This window comes from Podarcis erhardii, assembly GCF_964252035.2.
Source record: "Podarcis erhardii genome assembly, chromosome: 1".
Classification (NCBI taxonomy): domain Eukaryota; kingdom Metazoa; phylum Chordata; class Lepidosauria; order Squamata; family Lacertidae; genus Podarcis; species Podarcis erhardii.
This window is the reverse complement of record NC_138497.1, coordinates 9898858-9919494: the sequence shown is the minus strand read 5'-3', so window position 1 is coordinate 9919494 and position 20637 is coordinate 9898858. Positions and strand designations below refer to the sequence as shown.

General features: G+C 45.5%; 1 protein-coding gene across 3 annotated transcripts in view; it reads right to left on the bottom strand.

Annotated features, from left to right (window-relative positions):
- Window positions 1-271: 271 nt before the first annotated feature.
- The window catches only part of SYT16 (synaptotagmin 16), a 109376-nt gene continuing 89010 nt past the window's right edge, over window positions 272-20637 (bottom strand). For all 3 annotated transcript variants that reach the window (XM_081862024.1, XM_081862022.1, XM_081862023.1), the window contains exons 5-7: window positions 10397-10840; window positions 7519-7708; window positions 272-1456 (exon numbers count right to left, since the gene is read on the bottom strand). In XM_081862024.1, the coding sequence (XP_081718150.1) occupies window positions 1143-1456; window positions 7519-7708; window positions 10397-10840 (948 nt within the window). In that variant the 3' untranslated portion in view covers window positions 272-1142. The remainder of the gene's footprint in view (window positions 1457-7518; window positions 7709-10396; window positions 10841-20637) is intronic.

Below are 20637 nucleotides of genomic sequence, written 5' to 3'. Positions count from 1 at the left end.
ATTTGTGGCCCTCCAAGTCTCGTTGGATTGCCATTCCATCATCTCTGATCATTGACTGTGGCTGCTTGGGCTGAGTTGAGGTGTGGCTCAGCAAAAACACATAGGCTATGCTCAGTTTAGAAAACGGAAGGACCACACTTGGAAGAGGCTGAGAAATTAAAAAGGAAGACTTGAGCAGGGTCTATCATGGCCAGTCCAGCTTTTATGCCCAGTATCTCCGACTATCCTACACTATAGTGCTGACGGCCAGCCTTCTAGATACTGTCGCCCCCCTTCCATGGCTTCTACCAAACATTCCCGTCGGAACCATTCATTCTTTCCATTCTTTGCCAAGCAGCCTCTTCCAAACGTCATCTCAGCGCCTGCCATCGTATAAGCAAATTGGAGCCGAGCCAAATGTTCCCCAGCAAGCATTATTTTTGGCATGGAAAAAGGGGATGGGAGGGTTTTGAAGAGAAAAACTGTACCCTCAAAGCATACTTCTTGCATGACAACTTGCCGCTGTTTACAGCCCCTCTTCCACTGGCCAACCAATCAGATTTGGCTACATGATGGCATCGCCAAAGAGAAAGAAAGCCTCGTTTGGAAGCGGGGAATCTCAGGGACTGAAGGCAGCCCCCCAGGCCTTGCAATCTGGTCCTCAAAACTCAATGCCCTGGCCGGAATGAATCCTTTCAACCCTAAAAATGTCTCTTGCTGGTGTGGACAAGGAGTGTGTGCTGTGGGTGTCTAGAAACTCAGCCTACTGGACAAATGTAACGTTCACCTCCCATTGCCCTCACCCTCCAATTTTGCCTCTGGCCCTGCTCAACAGTCGCATGTGGCCCTCGGGGGGTTGCCGAGAGCAGAATGAGGCCCCGGGGACAGAAAAGGTTCATCAGCCCTGGCCTACTTCTCTGAGGGGCCGGATCCGAGTGCCAGTCCTGCTCCGCCTTTGCCAATGGTGTGGCTGTCATTTTGAGAGATCTTTTGGGGAAGGGAAGAGTGCAAATACAACTGTGACTAGTAAAAATCGTCAGAAGTCCAGTTCATAACAGGAACTTGGCAGTCCTTCGTGTTTCGGACGCCGGGGAGGGTTGGCCTAACCCTCTGGGCCTTGGGTGGAGACAACCACCATGCCGGGACCTCGGAGGCTCTTCCCCTTAGGATTCCAGGAGAGCATGCCACCGGCACACCTGCTGAGCCTTGCATTCCTTCATCTCCTGCCAGTGGCTCAGCTCTTCCTCCCCGCTACTGTTCTGCCCCATGGAGAGCCAGCCGATCATCTCCTTGCGCTTGATGCTGCGGCGGTTGTAGACGGAGATCATTAGCGTGACGTCCGACAGCTGGAACAAGGCAACCTGGAAGACGAATGTCTCTTTGTAGACGGGATTCGGCTGTCCCCGGCGGAGGGACGTCTTGCAGCGGGACATCTCCTGGCCGACGGAGTTGAGGAGGCAGAGCTTTCCGTAAGTGTCTGCAGGACAAAAATGGACATGCAAAGAAAGGGGGAAGGGACAGGTTACTGCAGGGGTCAGCAACCTTTTTTAAAAAAAATATCAAAATTTTCAAATTGATTTTCCACAAATATAACATAAAAGACACACAAAAGAAAACACATTACAGTACTAAAAAGAAACAAAAATATAAACACATATTACTTGTTAAGCCCAATTTATCTTTCATTGTCAAGTGATGTCCTCGAATCCCCCCTAACTGAATTTCAATGTATCACCTTGTAATATCTCCAAAATCATCTTTCTAGTAAAATTAACTCCTTCAATTTAAGCAGAGGGCCGGTCCACCGTCCCTCAGACCCTGTGGGGGGCTGGACTATATTTTGTAAAAAAAAAAAAAAAAATGAACGAATTCCTATCCCCCACAAATAACTCAGAGATGCATTTTAAATAAAAGCACGCATTCTACTCATGTAAAAACATGCTGATTCCCGGACCATCCGCGGGCCGGATTTAGAAGGCAATCTGGCCCACGGGCCTTAGGTTGCCTACCCCTGGGTTCTTGTTTCTAACTATGTAATTTATAGAATCTTAAGAGCTGGAAGGGACCCGAGGGTCATCTATTCCAACCCCCCACAATGCAGGTATGATAATATAATATATGATAAGATGATATGATATGATGGTAGACTTGGAGGTTTTTAAGCAGAGGTTGGATGGCCATCTGTCATGGATGCTTTAGCTGAGATTCCAGAATTGCAGAGGGTTGGGCTAGATGACCCTCGGGTCCCTCTATTCTATTCTAGTCTATTCTAATGAAAAAAAATGTAAGCACTACGTCAGTGGCTTATCTCTGTTTTGAAGCCACCCCTGAGGGCTGTTTTGGAGATGAACAGCCACTTTTTAACCAGGAAGAATGGCCACAATACTACTAATAATAATAATAAAAAATAACTTTTTATTTATACCCCGCCCTTCCCGGTTCAAAAACCGGGCTCACGGCGGCTAGCAACAAATTTAAAACACTTAATTGTAAAAGCAGGATAAAATACAGTATAAAAACATGAATAACAATAAAATTCAACGTTCAGAAATCAATTTAGGGGAAATCCATCTAATAAGCATTAGATACTGTAATTCCCAGGGCTAGCTGGCTGAATTGGTCCTACTTGGGCCAGCGAGGAGGCCAGGGGAGAATTAGCTGTGGGGTCTCAGAGCGGGTAATCTTAATAAAAGGGGAGGGGGGAGGGAAGGGAAATAAAAGATCAGGCTGAATTCAAATTAAAGGCCAGGCAGAATAGCTCTGTCTTACAGGCCTGACGGAAGGAGGTTAAATCCTGAAGGGCCCTAGTCTCATGGGACAGAGCATTCCACCAGGTCGGAGCCATCACTGAGAAGGCCTTGGCCCTGGTGGAGGATAGTCTGACTTCCTTAGGGCCCGGGACCTCTAAACCATGGTTATTCATGGACCATAAGGTCCTCTGCGGGGCAGACCAGGAGAGGCAGTCCCGTAAATACGAGGGCCCTAAGCCCTCACCTGAATATCATGGACAGAATCAACACCAAACATCAACAGCCCAGTGCGAACGTGTTGAAATTAACGAACCTAGCTTTCGTTAGGTCTGCTCTGTGTGCAATTTAGCTGAGTACAACTGGAATGGCAACCCTCAATCTTTCCCTGAGAGCATCCCGCTCCTTTCTCTTTGTGACGTGCTCTTTTCCACACCTCTGCGCCTGAGAAACAAGGTGCAATGTCTCGCTTCTGGCGCGAAAACACTTGTATACGGCTCAGAAGCAAGGAGTTCCTCTCCAGGCAGATTCCTCTCCTGTCACTGCTGCTGTCATCAGTGTTTGTGTGTCTGTTTTTCTGTGCATGTTTTGACTGAACAGCCTTCAGACATTTTGCTACAAGTTCTAGGATGAACACCTCAGCGTACCTGAGTGTGCATTTGGGAAACACACAGGCAAGCCTCCCCCAGACATGTAATTCTATTACGTATGTTTGTTTGAATATTGTAATATTTTTTATTCAGATGCTTTTTAAAAGTCTGCTTTTATTGCTTTTTAAATGAATACTTTATACTATTTTATATAAACCTAAGCGGTGGGGTGTGCTTTTTTCAGTGACGTAAAAATCTAAGTAGACAAGAAACAAAGTGATTTGGGAAATGAGAGAGCGATCTCTTTTACAGTTCTCTTTTAGTATTTTATTTATTGTAGCTTTTTTTCCTGGCAGAAGAGTTATCAGGTTAACTCTTCCCAGGAAAGATGCGCTCAGTGTGCCCCCTTTAAGATACAGTGGTATCCCGCAAGACGAATGCCTCGCAAGACGAAAAACCCGCTAGACGAAAGGGTTTTCCGTTTTTCGAGGCGCTTCGCAAGACGAATTTCCCTATGGGCTTGCTTCGCAAGACGAAAATGTCTTGCGAGTTTTGCGAGTTTTTCCGCTCCCCCCCTTTTTCTAAGCCGCTAATAGCCGCTTAGCCGCTAAGCCGCTAATAGGGGTGCTTCACAAGACGGAAAAACCGCAAGATGAAGAGACTCGCGGAACGAATTATTTTCATCTTGCGAGGCACCACTGTACAAGGTTTGGACCCCATCACTGCACACACTGTCACACTGTCACACTCCAGTCCTTGCTAGTTATCTGGCTGTTCAGTCCTCTAGTGTCAAACATGGACCTGGGAGATCAGGGTTCAAAACCCCACTTAGTGGCCGCCAAGACCATATAACACTGGTCCGTAAAAACTTACATTGGCTCCCAGTATGTTTCTGAGCAGAATTAAAAGTGTTGGTGCTGACTTTGAAAGCCCCAAATCATTCTGCCCGGACACTGAGGTCCACCTCCGAGGGCCTTCTGGCAGTTCCCTCACTGCAAGAATTGAAATTACAGGGAACCAGGCAGAGGGCCTTCTCAGTAGTGGCACCCTCCCTCTGGAATGCCCTTCCACCAGATGTCCAGGAAATAAACAACTACAGTCATACCTCATGTTACGTTTGCTTCATGTTACATTTTTTTCAGGTTGTGTCCCAAGGTGACCCAGAAGTAACGGAAAGGGTTACTTCCAGGTTTCACTGCTCGCACATGCACAGTAGCGCTAAATCACCCTTCGTGCATGCGCACAAGCACCAAATCACACTGTGCACCTGCACAGATACGGCGCTTCAGGTTGCGGCCTCCGGAACAGATCCCGTTCGCAACCAGAGGTACCACTGGACCTGACTTTTAGAAGACATCTGAGGGCAGCCCTGTTTAGGGAAGTTTTTATGTTTGATGTTTTATTGTGTTTTTAATATTCTGTTGGGAGCCACCCAGAGTTGCTGGGGAAACCAGATGGGTGGGGTATAAAATAATAATAATAATAATTATTATTATTATTATTATTATTATTATTATTATTATTATTAGTATTATTAGTATTATTATTATTACTTCCATAAAGCTCATTGAGTGGCTTTGGGCTGGTCATTGTTTCTCAGCCTGACCTACCTCACAGGGTTGTTGTGGGGATCAAATGGGGGGGGAGGGGAACCATTTACAGCACCTTGACACCTTTGGAGGCAAATGTGGGATACAAAAGCAATTGCAATAATCAATCGGTACCTGTGCTGTCATTCACCCTCAGATTACTTGTTTATTTAAAATATGTACCTACTGTACCCATTTCAGGTCAGAAGAAAAACAAGAACATGGAAAATAATTTGCTGCCCAAGTCTATGAAAATGCATAGGAGGTGACCAAGATGATCAAAGGTCTGGGAACGGTTGAGGGAGCTTAACCTGGAAAAGAGGAGACCAAGAGGGGATATGAGATACATCTCCATATATCTCAAGGGCTGTCACATGGGAGATGGAGCGAGCTGGTTTTTTCCTGCCCTGGAGGGTAGAACTCGAACCCATGGCTTCAAGTTGGAAGAAATGAGAGTGCTGGAGGTGAAATAAATAAACAGGTTACCCAATCAGAACCCAGGGGGTGGAGTCAGAGGGACTATAAAACCAGCTCTGGGAGGGGGGCGAAAGGGGAGTTTGTTGGGAGGTTGGTTGGAGTGGGAGTGAATTGGGATAGAGTCTGTGGGCAGGTTGAGTTAGTGTAGCGAAAGAAGCTGAGTCAGGAACAGTTAGGAGCAAGGAAGACAAGTAAATATCTGAGAAGTGGTTTAGTGAGTGAGAGCAGGTAGCGGAAGTTATAGGTCTGGATAGGCACCCCATGATTGTAATGGACCAATACCGTTTATGAAACCACACGCTTGCTAAACTGCAATAAATAAACAGAAGTTTATGTTCCAATTGAACCCTGACTGGACTCAGTATTGTACCAGGTAGGGCCTGGGTGGTGGCAGTGAGAAATAAAGTGGTGGCACAGGGATCAGTAGATGGTGAAACATCCGGGGACCCTGTGTGATCGCCACAAGGGGATTCTGACTAAACATCAGGAAGAACTTTCTGGAAGTAGGAGCTGTTCAACAGCGGAACGAACTCCCGCGGGAGGCGGTGGGCTCTCCTTCCTTGGAGGTTTTTAAGCAGAGGTTGGACGGCCATCTGCCATGGATGCTTCAGTTGAGATTCCTGTATTGCAGGGGGTTGGACTAGATGACCCTCAGGGTCCCTTCCAACTCTATGATTCTATGATTCAGCCATATGGATAATTAACACAATTAATGGTGCTTCCCAAGGAATAGGGGGCCTTGAAAGCTGCACTCAGAAGTTCTGGAAGTCAGCACGACGCAGCTCGATTCTCACCAGCAGGAACCATTGACTGGGGCTCAGCGCTAAGCCCACAGCTTGTTAATGAGACATAAAAAGGTGTCTCCAAGTGCCACTCATGCTGTCGACTCCTACAGGATGTGATCGGCCCAAGCAAAAACCAAACAAACCGTAAAATAAATGGAGGAAATGGAATTTGCTTTGCAGGGCGGAGGCCAAAGCTCAGCTGACGAGAGTTGTTAAATCATTTCGCTATCAGCGTTGCGGCAAGACAACCCGCCTTTGTTTGCTACACTCCTCCTATGTCACCAGGAAACCTTCTCTGAAAAGCAGCATCTTATCCAATACATTTCTGATGCTCTAGGAAGCATCGCTTCCCTTGAGTGACACCTATTTATTTTGCCCTGTTGCTGCCTCCAATCAAACAGGTGTCGCTGCCTCCAATCAAACAAGTATTTTTTTTTTCAGGCAAGACAAAAAACCTGCACAAGAAGGCGTTGTTTTCTGTTCCGCTGTTTCCATTCTGCTGCAGTTTGTCTTCCGCCCAAAACTCTGTTATTTGCCTCGCTGTCCTTTGTGGCAAAACTTTGCGACTTTCACAATTAGCAAAGTCACGTCCTCAAAACATTATTCCACCCCGTTCATTTCAATGCAGTGGAAATGCAATTCAAATTGAGGGGGAGGGGCGTAATTAATTACATATTGTTTGCAGACTGAAGGCCGCCACAGAATTTTGGTTGTTTCTGCTGCATCAATTTCTGTCCCAGACATGGGAAAAAACACGTAACTTCCAGCCTGTTTCTGTTTAAATCAGAATCCTTAGACATTTGTAGGTGCGAGCGGAGATGTGTGAACACGCCCTCAAGCACAAATCTCTCCTTGAAATTGCCTTCCACTATCTGGAGAAATATCTCCAGCTTTATTTATACCCCTACTTTCTATATAAAATGCCATGGGCCATGAAATATACTCGGAGTCGAGTGTGGATTTCATGCTCTTTATTCAGCTCATAGTAGCGAGGAATGGAACTTCCCCCAAAACGTCTGCTTTATATACATTATTTACACAATGGGACCCACGTGATTGGCTAATTCCGGGATTCTCCTGTAGTCCAATCAGGTTGGGGATTCACTTCCACCTGGAGCTGGATTGGGTGGCTCCTGTGGACCAATCAGACTGCTGCATTCTGGATCCTATGTTCTAGGACCAATCAGACTGCTGCATTCTGAATCCTATCCAACTCAGTACATAACAGGCAACTAGATCGCAGCCCCTCTGCCCCTGACTGCAAGCTTCTGAATTCAAGCCCAGCCACATCTGCTAAGCTAGGAGATTCTGCATGCTGGCTACAAAAACAAAACAAAGTGCTTTTACATACCCGGTGGCCTGTTAATAGCCAGGTTCCGGAAGTGGCTGCCTTTGATCATTTCGACAGACAGCCGCCCCGTCGTGGCATTGTAGGATAGGCCCACCAGCAGTTCTGGAACCCCTCCGTGTGACAGGGACTGGGTCGAAGAAGCACTGTCGCTGTGAGAGATGGCCGAGAGACTCATCTGGGAGCCTCCGCTCTGTTGGGGATGGAGAACAGAGAGTAAGCATTAACCAAGAGGTGGAGGGAACGTTCTTTCATATGTGGTGGCCTTTTAAAAGGGTAAAAGAGTATTGGGAAATGATCCATAATGAATTAAAAAAATGTTTAATAGTACTTTCCCCCCCAAAACCCAGAGTCCTTTCTGTTGGAGATAATTCAGACTGAAATTCCCAGGTGTCAGAAAAGGTTGTTTATGTATGCCACTACTGCGGCCCGTGTTTTGTTAGCCCAAAAATGGAAAACGAGCAAGGTCCCAGCCAAAGAAGAATGGCAACTTAAGTTGACAGAATATGCGCAGCTTGCAAACTTAACATATAGAATAAGAGGACAAGAAGAACATACTTCTAGCGAAGATTGGAAAATGTTTACTGAATATATGGGAAAAAACTGCGTACAGCTGAAAACGTTGGCAGAGTTAAGATAAATTCAGCAGTGTAAATAAGTTTTGATGGATGTAATAATGGAATGCTGAATGGTTTAGTTTCTGTAAAATACGCAGGGATTTATGATATGTAAAATGAACCATGGAAAGAGAAGAAGGGAAGTCACTGATATTTTAAAGATGTAAAAATGAGTACTTTAAATTGTAAAACAGAAAACTAGAGTGCATGAGTGAGCATGTGTAATAAATAAATACCGTATTTTTCACTGTATGAGATGCACCCGACCATAAGGCGCACCTAGTTTTAGAGGAGGAGAACAAGAAAAGAAATGTTCTCTCCCTCTCTGCGCAGCACCCCTTCAGCGAAGCGGCAGGAGAAACGGAGCCCCTTCCATTTCTCCTCCTGCTTCGAAGCTACCAGCATGAATTTGACCAAACTGCGGGAGGCAGTGGAGGACAGGGGTGCCTGGCATGCTCTGGTCCATGGGGTCACGAAGAGTCAGACACGACTAAATGACTAAACAACAACAACAACAATAAAAAAGAAAGAAAGCCAACCATCTAAATACTTCTTTTTTAAATAAAATAGAAATCCATGCTTGTTATAAATCTACTGTGCCCCAGTAGTTGATTATCAAATGAATCAGCCCCTCTCTGTACAGCATACCCAAATTCTCTCTTCTGCAAAATTCCCCCAGATTCCAGCTACAAACATATGCGACTGCTCCTACTTTATTGGTTCTGAATTTGTTTACTTAAATACAACAAAAGATAGCTCAGATCTCCTGCGAAACAGATGGGAGGCTGAATATTTTGTTTTTAATCGGTACGCCAAGGCTATTTCACTCTCAGAGACTGGTATGAAAGGCATTTCTGGGCAACGAATTACAGCCCCCGACCGTTGTGCAGGCGTTTACGAAATCCCTTTTGCAGCAGGGATCGGTGCATTAAATGCTTCTCTCAAAGGCAGATCGAGGGGAGTGCAGCTGGTTCAGAGCTTGCGGGGTGCACAGCGGACTCTGTGACTATGAGTTCCAACGGAAGGCGAAAAGTTGGGCGGGGGCACTGGATTTTGGCGTTGCACAGGGCGCCACTTAAAATTTGATGTGCGCACAGCAAACCCGGAAGTATTTTACCAGGTTTCACCACGCGCGCATGCGCAGTAGCGGTCCTCAGGTTGCGGAAACCTCAAGATCCAACCGGACCTCCGGAATGGATTCTGTCCGCAACTGGAGGTACCACTGTACAAAGATTTCTATCAAATATCTTTGTATCAAGACCAAAAAACTAATCTAAATAAAGACTGAAGGAGAATATGCAGAAAAAAGAGGTTGAAAAAAGAGAACTTCAAATTCTTCATCTTTCAGCTATAGGTAGAAAATTAGTCAGCACATCCACTCCAAGATAACACCCAACAAATGTACTTTCTATAATATCCTCAAACCCAAATATTCAGTCGTCAAACCCAAATATTGTAAGTTGTTGTTGTTATTTGAATTTATATTCTGCCCTATACCCACAGGTCTCAGGGCGGTTCACAGGATAAAATTAGAATATAAAACCACAAAGTACCTAATAAAAATAAAAATAACAACAACCCAATAACCACACACACACACATTTTAGAAGGGCACAGGATGTCAATCAAATCAACCAAAGACGTGGTTAAAGAGGAAAGTTTTTGCCTAAAGGTGAATAATGAAGGCACTAGGCAAACTTCCCTGGGGAGAGCATTCCACAGATGTGGAGCCACTGCAAAAAGTCTATATGTGGTTAGATTAGTTTCTTATTTATTGTATTCCATGATGAAAAGTCTCAATAAAATTTGAAATTAATGGACTATGCAGAATTCGATAAATTAACAGGAAGGATTCGAAACCTGCGGGACCAGCGATTCTTAGAAGACTGGAGTAAACATTTGAACTATTTGGAAAGCTATTGTAATAGGCAGATCACGCTAGTAGGACTGCAAGAAGTTCGGTAAGGAGGATGATATGAAACATTGCAAGGAAGAGAATTATTAGTTAACGGCAATTAAAAGTAACAGAGAAATTAAGAAATGCAGAATAAGTCATAAAGAACGGGAAATCTTCAGAGGTTGTGGACGGAAGTCTAAAAGATTGTATAAGATAAGAAGTTATGTTAAATGACTGTTGGAAAAGATATGGTAAGAAATTAATAAAAATGTGTGTGTGTGTGTGTGTGTGTGTATATGAAAAGTCTCAATAAAAGTTATGGGGGAGGGGACCACGTTAGGTGGCTTCTTCCAGCCTAAAAACTTACACACAAGTTGCTCCTTGGCTCCAAGAGTAGTGTGACCTTCATTTCCCCTTCCTGGTTCAGGTGGCTGAGATAAAACAGGTGCTCCCCCATCATCCTCTCCTTGATCATTTTGCGCACAGAGTAGAGGCGGAACCGGAGGGCGTAGCTGCTCAGCTCCTCCGGCGCCAACTTGCTGAAGGTCACCTTGTCCTTGAACCCGGGGCTGGGGCCTCGCTGGACGCTGGTCTTGCCTCTCTGCTTCTTGCTGGGCATCAGGACCACGTGCACCTGCCAGGAGCTGGCGCCGCTGCGGTCCTTGTCGGGAATCTCCTTCGCCTCCAGGACCGTCACCAGCAGCTTTTGGCTCGAGGGCTTGTACTCAAAGAGGACGTCCAGGTCACCGCACTTGGAAATTGGCACACGGCTGCTTGGCGGAGCCGGAAGGGCACTCGCTCCTTCGTGGTCCTGTGGAGGAGATATATAATGTGGGTAAAAAAATAAGTAATATTAATATTATAATAGGGATGCGGGTGGCGCTGTGGGTTAAACCACAGAGCCTAGGACTTGCTGATCAGAAGGTCGCAGTTCGAATCCCCGCTACGGGGTGAGCTCCCGTTCCTCAGTCCCTGCTCCTGCCAACCTAGCAGTTCGAAAGCACGTCAAAGTGCAAGTAGATAAATAGGTACCACTCTGGCGGGAAGGTAAACAGCATTTCCGTGCGCTGATCTGGTTCACCAGAAGCAGCTTAGTCATGCTGGCCACATGACCCAGAAGCTGTCTGCAGACAAACGCCGGCTCCCTCGGCCTATAGAGCGAGATGAGCGCTGCAACCCCAGAGTCGTCTACGACTGGACCTAACGGTCAGGGATACCTTTATCTCTACCTATATAGTTATCTAATTCATCAGCACCTGTTGAGGACCCAGTAGTTACATAGGAAGATGTCTTATATTGAGTCAGGCGCTTGGTGCCTCTAGCTAAGTCTTGTCTACACTGACTAGCAAAAGTAGCTTCTTTCCCAAATAGGTTTTATATTAAACAATAGCAATCCGACTCTTCGTTGCTAAAGACATACTGTCTTCTCTAGCATATTATATACTACAAAGATCTGTCTTGGCCAATAAAGTGAGATGAGCACCGCAACCCCAGAGTCGGTCACGACTGGACCTAATGGTCAGGGGTCCCTTTCCCTTTACCTTAATATTATAATAATTTATTATTTACACCCCACCCATCTGGCTGGGTTTCCCCAGCCACTTTGGACTTCTCCCAACGGAATATTAAACAGAATAAAAACATTTGAAAATTTGGGTTAAAAAGACATAACATAAGAAAAGTTCTACAGTTCTCACTGTGGCCAACTATATACAGTGGTACCTCTGGATGCGAACGGGATCCGTTCCAGAGCCCCGTTCACATCCTGAAGCGAACGCAACCTGCATCTGCACGTGCGTGGGTCGCGTTTTGCCGCTTCCGCGCATGCGCGTGACATCATTTTGAGCGTCTGCGCAAGCGGCGAAACCTGGAAGTAACGTGTTCCGTTACTTCTGGGTCGCCGCGGAGCGCAAGCCGAAAATATTTAAGCTGAAGGGTAATCATCCCGAGGTATGACTGTACCATCCATCATTTCTCTGATGATCAAAACAAAACAAATTCCTTCCAGTAGCACCTTAAAGACCAACTAAGTCAGTTCTTGGTATGAGCTTTCGTGTGCATGCACACTTCTTCAGATACACTGAAACAGAAGTTTCCAGACCCTTCTATATAGTGAGAAGGTGGGGAGGGGTATTACTCAGAAGGGTGGTGGGAATGGGTGATTGGCAGATAGCTGTGATGAGCCTGTTGACGACTCTTAACGACTGCAATAGGTCTTACAGGAAAAAGCAAGGGGTGAAAAGGTGAAAAATGGCTTTGTCATGTATAATGAGATAAGAATCCAAGGTCTTTGTTCAGACCAGGTTTTTCCATGGTTTTGAGTTTGGTGATAAGTTGTAATTCAGCAGTTTCTCTTTCCAGTCTATTTCTGAAATTCCTTTGTAGTAAAACAGCTACTTTGAGATCTTGTATAGAATGTCCTGGGAGATTGAAATGTTCTCCTACTGGTTTCTCTGTCTTGTGATTCCTGATGTCCGATTTATGTCCGTTTATTCTTTGGCGTAAGGTCTGGCCTGTTTGTCCAATATAGAGAGCTGAAGGACACTGTTGGCATTTTATGGCATACACAATGTTAGACGATGAGCAATTAAATAGTCCCGAGATGGTATGTGTGATGTTGTTGGGGCCAGTAATGGTGTTGTCCGGGTGTATGTGGCAGCAAAGTTGGCATCTGGGTTTATTGCAGGCTCTGGTACCAGTGTCCGTGTTAGGTCTGGTTGTAGTATTATTGTGGGTTAGGAGTTGTTTAAGATTGGGTGGCTGTCTGTAGGCAATGAAAGGTCTTCCTCCCAGAGCTTGAGAAAGAGAACTGTCATTGTCCAGGAGACTTCTCTGATGATAATAGGGATGTCCTGTTGCAACAACAACAACAACAACAACCTCCTGCCCATCTGTCTGGGTTGCCCCAGCCACTCTGGGTGGCTTCCAACATATATATAAAAATGTAATAAAACACTGAACATTAATAAACTTCCCTATACAGAGCTGCCTTCAGATGTCTCCTAAAGGTTGTATAGCTACCCATCTCCTTAGCTCAGGGGTCTCATAACTCCATACCCTCCAACGTTTCTCTGATGAAAATAGGGACATCCTAGCATACTGTCCAACATTTCTGCCATGGAATTCTACTCAGTATTGATCCAGAGTAGATTCCAATGGATAGTCAGCAGAGTAAAAACTTAAACATGTTGCATGATTCCCAAAAAATAGACCAGAGCCAATTAATATTTCATCCAGCAGAGCTTTACTGCTTCTGAAGGCAAATGAGCATAATGGTCACAAATCCAATACAATCAAGATTGGCACTGCCCATAAGAAATCCAGTTGCAGAAAACTTACGGTAACTTTACCATACCTTAACTAAACCTTAACACTAAGCATACTATGTACAGAACACCACACCAGAAGGAAAAGAGATAGAAAGAGAAAATGAAACCCAGGCTCCTTCTGGCCCTACTTTTATAGTCAGCATGACCTTGACAGAAAAGATAAGAGAACTAGTTTAAGCCAACTTCTCGGAAGGAATAACCCAAACATCATGAACCTTCTGCTTGTTTCTTTCACACAGAGAAGTTTCCAGAACCCTCTTGAATTAATTAGAATAGGAAAGATCTCTACACATCAGATCAATACTTTCTGCACTAAGAAATGCAAAGTGACAATTTCAATTATTGTTTGTTCATTTGTTTGTTTGTTTGTTTGTTTGTTTGTTTGCACCCCACCCATCTGACTGAGTTGCCCCAGCCACTCTGGGACATTCTAAGGAAAAGCAGGACATTCCAGGATCAGATCAGAAACTGGGACGGATTCTGTAAATCCAGGACTGTCCCTGGAAAATAGGGACACTTGGAGGGTCTGTAACTAGACATCCACTGGAAGCTTGCAAACAGGACTTAAGTGCAACAACAGTACTTTCCCCTCTTGGGATTCCGGCCTGGAAGTCTGGACCCTTGCGGTGGTATTAAAATTCTGGGATTACGTAATTTCTTTGGAGGGGTAAACAGCTCCGAAGTCCTCCCAGCTGCGAAAACTGCAACCAGGGCCTTAATGCATTTTCAAGCTACTATCAGCCAAGGAAGATCTTTGATACAGGACTTTTAGCCTGCCTGCTGCTGTCAGCTGCTTAGAGTGTTCTTCAATATAATAACAATAATAATAATAATAACAGTTACAGATAGGTAGCCGTGTTGGTCTGCCATAGTCAAAACAAAACAAATTCCTTCCAGTAGCACCTTAAAGACCAACTAAGTCAGTTCTTGGTATTATACCAAGAACTGACTTAGTTGGTCTTTAAGGTGCTACTGGAAGGAATTTGTTTTGTTTTGAATATAATAACAGTTATTTTTGTGCTCTGTGGTTCTCTGTAAAGCCTTGCTGCAATTTACACTTTGCAATTGCATCAACACTTTGCCTTGCTTTGTTGTGAACGAATATTCGGAGGCAAGCTGCATGGCAATAGGAATCGCTCTAGCTCCATGATTCTGGAATTTTGTCAGACTGCAGGCCAAGAAGCCAAGCGATAGCAGGATCTTAGACCAGGGATCCAGTCTCTTCTCTTGGCGTTAGGTGTTGGGACAGAGGCCAGTGGGAGGTAAGGGAAACACAAAGGAGCCGAATCATTACTATTATCAGTGCTATTTTACTAGAAAAAGAGATGCTGGAACACTCAAAGAACGTCTCCCTTGTTGTCTTATAAAGGTAATGGCACACACCAGAGAGGTGCCAGAACTGAGCTCCAGTGAGTTCCGGCTGAAAATAACTATTATTATTATTATTATTATTATTATTATTATTATTATTACCATCATCATTATTAAAATGTATAGACCAGAGGTCAGCAACCTTTTCCAGCCATGGGCCGGTCCACCGTCCCTCAGACCATGTGGTGGGCCAGACTATATTTTAGAAAAAAGATATGAACGAATTCCTATGCCCCACAAATAACCCAGAGATGCATTTTAAATAAAAGCACACATTCTACTCGTGTAAAAACACGCTGATTCCCGGACCACCCGCGGGATGGATTTAGAAGACGATTGGGCCACATCCAGCCCACGGGCCTTAGGTTGGCTACCCCTGGTGTAGACTGCCCTTCATCCATAGATATTAGGGTGGTTCACAAGATAAAAATATAATAAAAAAACACAACGCATAATAAAAATAAGAACAAAATAACAACAACCAATAATACCCTTCCCACAACACATTCAAAGGGGCATTAGATGTCAATCAGCCAAAGGCCTGGTTGAAGAGGAACTTTTTCACCTGGCACTAAAAGTGTATAATGAAGGTGACCGGCAAGCCTCCTTGGGGAGAGCATTCCACAAATGGGGAGGCGCTGCAGAAAAGGCCCATTATCATGTTGCCACTTTCCGGACATCTCATGGAGAGGTGGTCCTTGAGATATTGTAGTCCTGAGTCATTGAAGGCTTTATGGGTCATAGGATTGTAGTCCAACTGGATGACTGCAACAGTGCTCTCTCCCCTTTTGATTCCCAATTACTGATTTGTTGTTTACTCGTTTCGTTGTGTCGGACTCTTCGTGACCCCATGGACCAGAGCACGCCAAGCACTCCTGTCTTCCACTGCCTCTTGCAGTTTGGTCAAACTCATGCTGGTAGCTTCGAGAACACTATCCAACCATCTCGTCCTCTGTCGTCCCCTTCTCCTTGTGCCCTCCATCTTTCCCAACATCAGGGTCTTTTCCAGGGAGTCTTCTCTTCTCATGAGGTGGCCAAAGTACTGAAGCCGCAGCTTCACGATCTGTCCTTCCAGTGAGCACTCAGGGCTGATTTCCTTCAGAATGGATAGGTTTGATCTTCTTGCAGTCCATGGGACTCTCAAGAGTCTCCTCCAGCACCATAATTCAAAAGCATCAATTCTTCGGCGATCAGCCTTCTTTATGGTCCAGCTCTCACTTCCATACATCACTACTGGGAAAACCATAGCTTTAACTATATGGACCTTTGTTGGCACGGTGATGTCTCTGCTTTTTAAGATGCTGTCTAGGTTTGTCATCGCTTTTCTCCCAAGAAGCAGGCGTCTTTTAATTTTGTGACTGCTGTCACCATCTGCAGGGATCATGGAACCCAAGAAAGTACAATCTCTCACTGCCTCCATTTCTTCCCCTTCTGTTTGCCAGGAGATGATGGGACCAGTGGCCATGATCTTCATTTTTTTGATGTTGCGCTTCAGACCATATTTTGCGCTCTCCTCTTTCACCCTCATTAAAAGGTTCTTTAATTCCTCCTCACTTTCTGCCATCAAGGTTGTGTCATCTGCATATCTGAGCTCGTTGATATTTCTTCCGGCGATCTTAATTCCGGCTTGGGATTCATCCAGTCCAGCCTTTTGCATTATGAATTCTGGATATAAGTTAAATAAACAGGGAGACAATATACAGCCTTGTCGTACTCCTTTCCCAATCAGTTGTTCCATATCTAGTTCTAACTGTAGCTTCTTGTCCCACCTAGAGATTTCTCAGGAGACAGATGAGGTGATCAGGCACTCCCATTTCTTTAAGAACTTGCCATGAAGGAGCCAACTACTGATATTCAGAGGCAAACAGTAGCCATCGATAGTCACACAGTGGTCTGAGAAGCAGGGAGGAAAAGATGGAGGAAGAAAGAGCTTAGGAGGAATTAGGGTGGATGGTGATGGCAGCTGAAGAACGGAAGGAACAAGGAGAATGGGACTGAGGGAAAAAACCCTGCTTAGGGGCTGGAGGGAAGAAAGTAGAAGAAGAAGAGTTTGGATTTGATATCCCGTGGGGACGCAAATCCGGTTCACCAGATTATGAGTCTACTGCTCTTAACCACTACACCACACTGGCTCTCAGTGCAGGAATCTGGAGAAAGCATTGAGGCATAACATGAGAGAATCATGAGTTCCCAGCTTAAAACAGGCTAATCCCCGAAAGCCATCACTACTGCTGCAAAAAAAAAGTAGCATAAATAACGGTGAGCTTTTTCTGGCACCTTGAACCCATGGCCTTCTGCAGGTGCTTCAACCTGCGATAATTTCTCCTTCAACACATTTGTACAATACAGAAGTGTATTGTGCCATGAAAATTACAGTGTGGGAGGCTGGCCTAATTCCTAGCCAACTGTGCTGCAAACATCTTTCTTACGCCTTCAGGGTAACAAAGCCAAAGCATAAATACTGTTGTAGATTCTTGGGGGTGGGGGACGATAACTCCCTAAACCCTAGAAATTAATAAATGGTAGGATTTTGATTATTTGTGGCATGAAGGGAGAAATAAAAACTACAGAGGAATTCCTCAGCTAGCCTAGGCAAAATGACCCGGTCAAGCTAAGGCCATCAAGAAAAAATAGAGGGCCATTGGCAATGCAAGAGAACTGTCCTCCCTCATTGACCTGGGGTGACAGGAAAAGAGAGGTTTTTTTAGCAAGGTGTGCTGGGAAGAAGAAAGGAAGAGAGACTAGGATCCATCTTGGCAGGTTGGCTGAAGGCTGGCTGGGAAAGATGCCATGGACCTCAGGACTGCACTGCTGTGGGGTACAAGCCCATCTTCAAATGACCATGCTGTAAGATCTGGACTCCCTCCATGCAGACTGAAGGTGTCAATAGGTGAATGAACCATATTTCTTAAAGCGATGACAGTCTCTGCCATGTCTTAATTCTCCAAAGGAACACAGACCCTGGATGAGTGCCTGGGTCCCCATGGAATCTTGTAGAGAGTGGGGGCACCAACTTTTGTAACAACACAAATGCTTTCCACCTCCTCACCTCTGAGTTGCACATGAGCATCTTCTGGCTAAATGTGAAATTGAGCCATAGTTTTTTTGTATTTTCCAGTGAGTCTTGCAGGCAAACCCTTCTGCCTTTTTGCAGAACATTTATTTTGATGAAACCAAACCAGGGTGGGAGGGAAGAGTGAGAGAGAGAGAGAGAGAGAGAGAAAGAGAGAGAGAGAGAGAGAGAATCAGGTGTTCAGCTTCCTGGGTGCATGTGTTTCCTGTTCGAAGGTGCTCTTTAATCTCAGACTAGAAAGAGTTGCTATAGAGACCCCTCCTTTCTATTTAAACATGAGCATGTGCTGAAAAGAACAGGACATTCAAGGACTAGAGGAAGCCTACCCAAGCTTAACGGCTTTTGTTTCCACTGATGCTTTTTAACCTTGATTTGTTTAAAACCATCTTGATGTTTTCCTGCTGCTGATCGCTGTTTTAATTGTTTGCACGTTGCCTTGATTGCCAGCTGGCCGTTGGGTGTTTGGGAAGGGATGCACTAAGGGTTTTGCAAGCCCTGTGCTCAGAGCTCTCACACCTTCCAAGTGTCCCTATTTTCCAGGAACAGCCCTAGAATTACAAAAGCCATCCTGGCTTCTGATTTGATCACAGAATGTCCCTAATTCCCCTGCCAGTGCCACCACCAAGAGTTCGGGGAGGTGGGTGAGCTGGCACCTGTCCCGAGCAGCTGCGGCAGTGAGGGAGCATTCCATGGCCTCTCCCTGGTCCTGAATGGGGTAACTGTGCCCCTGAAGGAGCAGGTGCGCAGCCTGGGAGTCATTTCGGACTCGCAGCTGTCCATGGAGGCACAGGTCAATTCTGTGTCCAGGGCAGCTGTTTACCAACTCCATCTGGTACACAGGCTGAGACCCTACCTGCTCACGGACTGTCTCACCAGAGTGGTGCATGCTCTGGTTATCTCTCGCTTGGACTACTGCAATGCACTCTACGGGGGGCTACCTTTGAAGGTGACCCGGAAACTGTAATTAATCCAGAATGCGGCAGCTAGACTGGTGATTGGGAGTGGCCGCCAGGACCACATAACACCGGTCCTGAGAGATCTGCATTGGCTCCCAGTACATTTCCGAGCACAGTTCAAAGTGTTGGTGCTGACCTTTAAAGCCCTAAAATGCCTCGGCACAGTATACCTGAAGGAGCATCTCCACCCCCATCATTCAGCCCGGATACTGAGGTCCAGCGCCGAGGATTCTGCAGCCAATCGGAACCCATGGAATCTGCGTTGGACGTTCAGGTTCCAAAAGAACGTTTGCAAACCAGAACACTCACTTCTGGGTTTGCGGCGTTCAGGAGCCAAAACGTTCAACTCGCAAGGTGCTCAACTTCTGAAGTACGACTGTATTCAGGGATTTATGTTATACAAAATGAACCATAGAAAGAGAAGAAGGGAAGTCATTTATATTTTAAGGTTGTAGAAATGAATATTCTGAAATGCAAAACAGAAAATTTAATAAAAATTACAGTGGTACCTCGGGTTAAGTACTTAATTCGTTCCAGAGGTCCGTTCCTAACCTGAAACTGTTCTTAACCTGAAGACCACTTTAGCTAATGGGGCCTCCTGCTGCGGCCATGCCGCCGGACCACGATTTCTGTTTTCATCCTGAAGCAAAGTTCTTAACCTGAGGTACTATTTCTGGGTTAGCGAAGTCTGTAACCTGAAGCGTATGTAACCTGAAGCGTATGTAACCCGAGGTACCACTATATACAAAAAGAAGAAGAAGAAACGTCCCTATTTTCATCAGATGAATGTTAAAGGGTATAAGCTCTTCGAGCATAAAACAAAGGGCTAGCTAAACCCCTTTTTCTGCAGTAGCCCAAGGACCCAAGAGCAAGTATTTTGCCAGGCACTTGGGGAGCACTGACAAAGGACTTTGGCAGGGCACTTGTCCTGCCCACCAGTCTGTGCTGACCTGCGGGGGTGGGGTGGGGGATGGGGAGAGAGACCTTTGGTCTCATCCAGCAGGACTCTTCTTCTTCTTGTTGTTGTTGTTGTTTAGTTGTTCAGTCGTGTCCGACTCTTTGTGACCCCCTGGACCAGAGCACGCCAGGCACTCCTGTCTTCCACTGCCTCCTGCAGTTTGGTCAAACTCATGCTGGTAGCTTCAAGAACATTATCCAACCATCTCGTCCTCTGTCGTCCCCTTCTCCTTGTGCCCTCCATCTTTCCCAACATCAGGGTCTTTTCCAGGGAGTCTTCTCTTCTCATGAGGTGGCCAAAGTATTGGAGCCTCAGCTTCAAGATCTGTCCTTCCAGTGAGCACTCAGGGCTGATTTCCTTCAGAATGGAGAGGTCTGATCTTCTTGCAGTCCATGGGACCCTCAAGAGTCTCCTCCAGGACCATAATTCAAAAGCATCTATTCTTTGGCGATCAGCCCTCTTTATGGTCCAGCTCTCACTTCCATACATCATTACTGGGAAAACCGTAGCTTTAACTATACGGACCTTTGTTGGCAAGGGACTCTTCTTACTCCCTGTAAATCCCCATGATTCCCCATCACATGGAGTGTGTGTGACTATTTTGCCACGTTTGAAAGCGACGTAACTTACTGGCTTAAGGAATTTGGGTTTTGGCTGTGAGCAGCTCCTTCCTTCTGGCCAGAGTTACCTGCGATGTAAGGAACAGACAACCTGTGCCTAACGTACCTGCCTCTTCTGGTTGGAGCACCATAATGCTTGGCATTCTTCCCATCCTGTTTCATAATTCTGCTCCTTAGAAATGCTTGCTGAACGCATTCATTTTCCAAGGCTGTGCAGACTGAACAACTCTCTTCCGAGCTCAAACAATGTTCTTCGTTTGAGCCCGGCGGAAAGATGTCATCAGCATTAGATTTAGCTGAA